This window comes from Austrofundulus limnaeus, unplaced genomic scaffold (genome assembly GCF_001266775.1).
Source record: "Austrofundulus limnaeus strain Quisiro unplaced genomic scaffold, Austrofundulus_limnaeus-1.0 Scaffold15, whole genome shotgun sequence".
NCBI classification, from domain to species: domain Eukaryota; kingdom Metazoa; phylum Chordata; class Actinopteri; order Cyprinodontiformes; family Rivulidae; genus Austrofundulus; species Austrofundulus limnaeus.
In genome coordinates this window covers 239,798-247,820 of record NW_013952417.1, presented here as the reverse complement: position 1 = coordinate 247,820, position 8,023 = coordinate 239,798, and the positions used below count along the sequence as shown (strand labels likewise).

The following is an 8,023-nucleotide window of genomic DNA, read 5'->3' as shown; positions in this document are numbered from 1 at the left end:
GTCCCCTTACCTGTTACTTGCCAGGGTATTCAGATGTGTCATTTGTTCTATTTGTTTTTGAAATAAGTGTCCTTTGATCTTTGACTCATCATGTAGAGTAGCCATCACTAAACCTATGCTGAATAGTAATCTTATTATTCTGCTAGAATTGAAACGATTCTCTTAAAGTTAATATATTTTCTTCTTTTCCACTATATTTTTTTGTATACGGTAATTTTAATTTCTCTGAAATTCTCTAAGTTGAATTGAGTGCAAAGTTAGAACTTTGCAACGTTTAGGATGATGGGATTTTCTGATGTGTGTTGTCTCTCAGTTACCAGGTATTCACACTACATTCAGACATGCAGACTATGGATCAGAAAAGAGCAATGAAACCCACTCCCCCTGGTGTCAGGAAGATCGTAAGCCATATTTTGTGTTTCACTTGGTCTTTTTTCCACATGCGTAATGGAAGGTGGCAAATCACGTTTTATAGTTTTATATCTTCAAGGAAAACCCTGATTTAATATAAGTATATACAGTATAATAAACATAAATAAATGTAACTGCTCAGATTGTTTACACTTTCACATTAAATATCTCTTTACGTACTCTGTGTTTACAGTAAATTAAACAACATGTACAATACAATGTATGAATGAATATGGACATAAAAAATGTTTTCAAAATGAATTTTACTTTTTTGTCATTTCAGATTCTTTCCACTAACATTGCTGAAACAAGCATCACCATCAATGATGTGGTTTTTGTTATTGATTCAGGAAAAGTCAAAGAGGTGCTGTCTCAGAAAATGGCATGAAGTCTTACAATAAAATAACTTTACACACATAGCTGACCCATCACATCAAACTGAGGATTAAATCAAATTTGGCCCAAATGACCTAAGTAGATTTTCAGGTTAATGCTTTTTAAGCTACATTTTGATACCTGGATCCTCTTGATATCATGAGCGGCTTCAGAGATATGGCCTAATTGGTCTTATTAATCGCAATAATACTTTAATATTCGTTCTGAACCCAATTTTGGTATTATTCTAATGAGGAGTTATGTATGTCATTCTAAAGAGAAAGCTTCAAATAGTATTTGGAAATTAAGATTTCCCAGAGAGAAATAAAAAAAAAAACTTTGCTAATTTGCAGAAAAAATATCAAATATTTAAGGCATTGTTGCTCAAAATCAGTTTCTAAGTTGTACAGCTCAAAAAGTGCTTAGAAAAATATTTAATATAATATTTCAGACAGTTTATTCAGATGGTACTTTGATAAGATGATTAATTATATTTTGACAAAACGCTATTATTGAAAATGTTTTAATCACAAACACCATTCTGCCTATTTCTCCACATCCCACTTTGACACTTAATCTTTGGTTTGATGTGATGGATCAGGTCTCACTTTACTGAAATAGTTTTGATTTCTGCAGAAGTCCTTTGATACGTTCAGTCGTGTTTCCATGTTAAAAACAGTTTGGGTCTCCAAAGCCAGCGTTCTGCAAAGAAAAGGAAGGTGAGCTCCACAATTATTTACTGCAAGCTTTTGTCTTAGTTGTTGTAATAAAAAGTACCTCCAGTGATGTACCAGTATTATAAACCAAAGCAAATGAACTTCTTTCAGTCTATTTATTTATTATATTAGTATATTATATTATATTTATTTATTTATAAATAAATATAATATATTTTTATTTACATCTATGATAGTCAAGAAAACACCAGATAAAATGCAAAAAAGAATCTTCATTTGCATAGTTGTAGGATTGTATTTAAATGTGGAAACTGTTCCAAAGTATGTTTTGTGTTATGGGACTGTTAGACTCATTATTGTTGTCAATGACAGTTTTTACACAGTGGTTTTGTTGTGGGAATATTTTTCCATTATAGTTTTAGTCCACTACAGAATGTGTTTTGTAAAGATGACGGCCTGAGTGTTTTGTTTCTCGACAGAGCCGGGCGATGTCAGCCTGGGATCTGTTTCCACCTCTTCAGTCAGCTCAGGTTTAATAACATGCTGGAGTTCCAGGTTCCACAGCTGCTGCGAATGCCACTGCAGGTACAGATACATCGTTTCACCTTTTATTTTTTTTTCACAAAATAACAGTAGTTATACATTATTTATACTTTCTATAATTTAATTGTAATGCAAAGTCATGAAAAATTCTATTTAGTTGTCTGCCTGAGTGAAGCAGGTGATCCTCTGCACGAAGTAAAAAGTACACACACAGTTGTTTCTTGTTTTTAACTACATTATTTGATGAAATCAAAATGAATATCTGACTGATTAAATACATTTTTCATGATCATTAATTACTTTAGCTTTGTTTAAATATAATGACCAAGTGGTGCTTTCAGAAACTTTCATAAATCTAACATGCTACTTAATTAAGATGCAAACACCGTTGGACATTAGCTACAAAATACCACAGCTACATTTAATAATTTCCATGTCCAGACCAAGAACTGTCTCTCCTAACTCCTCTAACTACATGAGGGAATGAATGTTGAACTGAAAGTGCTGATCAGTGCAGCTAGTTTCACCACAGGCTTCAGTGAGACTAAATTTAGTTCTGTAAATACGTTAAAAATTAACTCTTATTGGTGTTGTTTTCTTTTTGAGTTTGGTTGATGTTATTTGGTAAAAAAAAAAAAAGTATTAAAAATAGTATTGCCTATTGAGTAGTAATAACTTCTGTTCTGTAGTCAAAACTTACAAGCATATGTTCTCTGCATATCTAGAGAATCTTATTTCTACTGCTTTTGACTAACCATCTTCTCAGCTTTGTGCAATGGAAACCAAAAAAAAAGTCAAATGTATAATATTAATTTATGCTTTGTAAATAATACAAAAACTTAAGGCAAAACCAGCTTGTAATATTTAATAATTTGTACTAAATTCATGATTCAGCAGTGCTACATTCTCTGTATAACAATATGCTACAGAAGCTAATATCTGCTAGCAAATTCAATAATTAACAGCAATTACAATAAGTTTATTTTAATTTTAAAATGTTACATCATTACTTTCAGTTCTGGTCAGATCACATCCACATTGATATAATTAAGATAAAATCTGCTTACTTGTGATATTAAACTTATTTTCCCTTTTTCTCTTTGGTTGGTACATCTGTAACATACAGCTTTCAAGCATTTTTATATACAGTAGATAGCTTATACATTGAAATATTTTAGTATTGTTATTAATATTATCATTAATAGTTTTTAAGATTTTGAAATAATCATCCGTTACTTTTGGCTATTTTGCCAGTATCGACAATATTTCTAGATCCAAACCCTTCCTGGTTATGGGTTAAGGTGCACTCTTTCTGTATTATAGAATCTTTGTTGACTCATAAATATTGTTATTTTGTGTTTCTCACTGTCAGCCGTGGCAAAAACTATAAACAGCATTAAGTAATGTGAAATCATGAGAAGTAAATCTTTTATTTGCAGTTAATAAACAGTCTTGTTATATTTCGTGTTTGTCAGGAACTTTGTCTGCAGACCAAGCTGCTCGCTCCTTCCTCCTCTCCTGTTGCTGAATTTTTGTCTAAAGCTCCACAACCACCTCCAAAACATGTGATCCAGAGTGCTGTGCAAATGTTAAAGGTAGCATTTCATTTCTCATAAAACATTTTAGCAGGATATTGTAAATTATATGTGGACACTCACAATCATTTTTGTAGACAATAGATGCTCTGGACCAGAACGAAGACCTGACCGATCTGGGGTACCACCTTGCTGATCTACCCATAGAGCCCCATCTTGGCAAGATGGTTCTGTGTGCAGTCATGCTGAAGTGTCTTGACCCCATTCTCACTATTGCCTGCACTCTGGCCTACCGGGACCCTTTTATTCTCCCCTCTGAGGGCTCTCAGAAAAAAGCAGCTCTACAGTGCCGCAAACGGTTCTCGTCCAACACCTTCAGTGACCACATGGCCCTGCTCAGAGCTTTCCAGGTATGTGAAAGTTGACATGCGTGTTGTTACCGTCATGTACACTTTAAAGAATTCATCATTCAACACCAGCATTATTCAGAGGTCTATAAAGTCCTTGACAGAAATAACTTAAGTAAATGTAAAAATGTCTTAAAAGAAAATTACTTTTATAAATGAATTTCATTACTAATGAAATATTCAAGTAAAAGCCATAAAACTGCTAATTATAAGTAGAAAAGTAAAAGTACTTTTGCACACTCTAAGAAAGGAAGTGTTGAATTAATTTCAACCAAACTGGTTCCAGTAACCAGAGTTGAATAAATTGTTTTACATTTACTCAACACAGTTTAGTGGAAAGAGTTGACATAACATTAAATAAATTCAACACTTTTTCTTTTATTGCACATTTACAAATTTTTTCATGATGAGTTTGGTATTGATATTTAAATTTGTAGTGTGTTAAATTCTAATGTAAACAGGTTAAGTATCGTTTTTATATTTTGAATGTGACAAAATAAAAGTAAAAGTTTGATTGAAAAATGCTTTGTAATATTACAAATCCACAAAAAATATGTCCTGATGCATCTCAGTAATCCAGGTAGAAAAAAATCAAAAAGAAAAAATAAGTAGGTCCTCTGGATGGGTTCTTCTTTAGTGAAACGTTTCGTCTCTCGTCCAAGAGACTTCTTCAGTCTGATGAGTTTCAGGTGAACTCAGCCTTAATAAGCACTGCCTCCACATGGTGGACAAACAGGTTAGGCACATGCAAAAGAGGGCCATCACCTAACAATAGGCTTGATTAGCTCTATTGTTCATATTGTTCATGCTGAGTCATACCCATAGTATGACTCAGCCCCCTGTGAGCAAAATGTGTGAAACAGGGCCCCAACGATACCCAACACAAATAGGGAAAGAGAGACAAAAACAAGGGGATGTCGAGCCCCGCCTTCATTCACTACATACACATAACACGATACCAAATAACCACAGCAGAAGCATCCAAACCAATAAGTCAGGTGATGGGGCACATGACCCTCTATGAACAATAGAGCTAATCAAGCCTATTGTTAGTTGATGGCTCTCTTTTGCATGTGACTAACCTGTTTGTCCATGTGGAGGCAGTGCTTATAAGGCTGAGTTCACCTGAAACTCATCAGATTGAAGAAGTCTCTTGGAGGAGAGACGAAACATTTCACTAAAGAAGAACCCATCCAGAGGACCTACTTAATTTTTCTTTTTGATCCACAAAAAATACTTGAGTACTGTAACTAAGTAATTATACTTAGTCACTATGCAACTCTATTATTGCAAACTCAATTGAAACACATAAACACCTCTTTTGTATTAAAACAGGTTAACAAATTGAAACTCTTCCAACAGGGTTGAATAAGGTTTGTTGTTACATGTAGGTGTAATGTTTTATTATTTATTGTTACAGGCGTGGCAGAAGGCCCGTAGTGATGGTTGGGAGAGATCTTTCTGTGAGAAAAACTTCCTGTCCCAAGCTACTATGGACATGATTCTTGGCATGAGGACACAACTCTTGGGACAACTCCGTGCTATTGGTCAGTTCTCGTTTCATTTTATTTACATTTTATTTTCCCTCCACCAAGTGTAACCTAAGCCAAAATGCAAGAAGAAATTGCAGAGCTAATTTTTGGTTTAGCGCTGTCCACCACTGTTAATAAGTGATTAGAACTCAGATCTCAGAGTTCTCAGTTTTAAAACATTCTGGAACTCTCTGTGTGACTCTAGCATGACTGGAAGCGTGGACAGTTTGTCTCTGTCTGTGTCCCTGTGGTGGACTGGAGACCTGTCCAGGTGTCCTTGTGATGGACTGGAGACCTGTCCAGGTGTTCCCTGCTTTCACCCAAAGGCTGCTGAGACAGACTCCAGCTCCCACCCTTAGTCTGATTAGGAAGAAGGTCAGAATGGATGTAGGATTTTTTTACAGCATGAAGCTGATATTTAAACATAAAACAGCATTTGGTTTTCGCTAATCTGAATCAGTAACAATTGAAATTCAGTGTATTTTGTAAATCTATTTGACATTTTTGTAGAAATGAACACATTTGTAATTTTCAAAATACAATACTTTTTAATTAAATACTAACTAATATTTTTTAAAGAAACTATAAAATATAAAATCTTCAAATCACATCCTCTGCACTAATCATTATCTTTGTAAAACCTCAGAACAACTCTATCAGTAATATAATAAAAAAAATAAAACTATAAGAAGAGACTTTTTACTAATCACTGAAAATAATGTTTTGCTGCTGTGGGAGATAAAGCTATAATATCTGTGTCCTAAAGGGTTAATGTTCAGGGGAGGGAGGGGCTACTTGTGTGAGTGGAGAGACGAGCCCCGCTGCCTGCAGCCGGCTGGGACAGAGAGACGACAAAGGAGTGTTTTTCTGTCAGTCCAGCGAGTTGCAGCTGCCCATTTTTAAACATATTGTTGAGCTCTAAAGAGTTTTTAGATGACTATGACTGCTTTTTTGCACGCTGAGAGTCACTACGATAGCTTTTTAGCTTTGCTAATTCAGCACATTCTCTGCGGGTCGACGTCCGCTCTGAGTAAACAAACGAAGCTTCACCTGGCGGGAAGGAATGTAAGGCTTATAATGAGCTGCGGGAAACCCTGATTAGGATTGGTCTGATAAGTAAAATTGGGCTGATATTAACATCTAATATTGATTTCCCACTTTTTAGCTTTGTGTTTCTGTTTGGGAGGGGAGATGGTTGGTCAAGTGGGATCTGTTTGATCATGATAGTGTTAGTGATGCTTTGCAAGAAGTAGAGAGCCATGTCAGCCTTCTGGTTGTTTTTTTACGGTATCAAAAAAGACACAAGTGTATTTGTGCATATGTGTATATAAATATTTGTTTGTTTGTGTAATTTCAGTAAATATCAGCTAGAACAGCAATAATAACGGATAATGATATTGGCTGAAATCAGTGCATCCCTAGTAAAGAGTTAAATCTGATACAGGCGAGGGAGTGATAGTTAGTGCAACTTTATTCAGTTTTGCTGAATGGATGATTAAAACCTTTTTTCGTTTCTCAGGTTTTGTGCGGGCTCGCGGGGGCAGTGACATCCGTGACGTGAATCTGAACTCTGAAAACTGGGCCATGGTAAAGGCGGCGCTGGTGGCCGGCATGTATCCAAACATGATCCATGTCAACAAGGAGACCTCCCTGCTCTCCAGTAACAGAGAAAAGAAAGTTCTCTTCCATCCGACGTGTGTTCTGAGCCAACTTCAGGTAAAGGAGGTGGGCGGGAAATCCATTTCACAAACATTTGACCACACTCACTGCTGCTCTCACCTACGTGTGCTGCATTTTCATCTGTAAATATGGAAATGTGAGATTGTGTGATAAAGCCAGTGGTAAATGTGGAAGTCGGACCAAAATGAACTAGAAACAGTTGAAACTGCATCACTTCTGATTTCAAAATAAAATTCACTTGTTTTTTGTGTATCCATATGCTGCCCTCTGCATCCCTCACAGAATGATGCACTTTAACAGCTTATGTGTGTAAATTTTTCCATATATTTATTAATACAGCTACGATTACAAAAGAATTAATCTGTCTTTGGTGAATTACTTTGAAAATATGGGCGTTATGCTCGTTTCTAGAACTAGAACTAGAAGAACTTTAACTTTGCAGAGTTTCCCCAAAGATTTTTTTTAACCGTGGTAGTGACCTCTCATGTGGGGGTTTGACAAAATCTGGTTGCCCTCAAAACATTTTGGTTGTCCAAAAAATATCTCAATAAAATCATAATTTAATAAGTAGGCTATATTGTTCTGTATACAAAGTGTAATATATACAAATGTTCTCAGTCAGCAGGTTGACAGTTTTAGGAGCTGCTTGAGGAGAACTTCCTCGTTCTCCTCCTCATCCTCTTCTTTGAATTAGAGATCAAAAATCTACATCCAACATCCATTAGCTTTCTGCTTACAGGTCAAACATTTTTATTTAAATAGGAGTACACTGTGTACTTATTAAAAGTTACAGTTTAGTGTTCTTAGGACTGAAGACTTTCTGAGGAAAGACGTTTTTAACCATCTTTTCTATAATTTTAGTG

The 8,023-nt window shown here is 35.3% G+C and overlaps 1 protein-coding gene across 1 annotated transcript in view; it reads left to right on the top strand.

Moving 5' to 3' along the window:
* The window catches only part of ythdc2 (YTH domain containing 2), a 47,640-nt gene that overhangs the window by 21,032 nt on the left and 18,585 nt on the right, over window positions 1-8,023 (top strand). Inside the window, exons 17-24 of the mRNA XM_014002769.1 lie at window positions 314-401; window positions 695-775; window positions 1,423-1,505; window positions 1,943-2,048; window positions 3,482-3,601; window positions 3,679-3,951; window positions 5,369-5,495; window positions 7,000-7,196. Coding sequence (XP_013858223.1) covers window positions 314-401; window positions 695-775; window positions 1,423-1,505; window positions 1,943-2,048; window positions 3,482-3,601; window positions 3,679-3,951; window positions 5,369-5,495; window positions 7,000-7,196 — 1,075 coding nt within the window. The remainder of the gene's footprint in view (window positions 1-313; window positions 402-694; window positions 776-1,422; window positions 1,506-1,942; window positions 2,049-3,481; window positions 3,602-3,678; window positions 3,952-5,368; window positions 5,496-6,999; window positions 7,197-8,023) is intronic.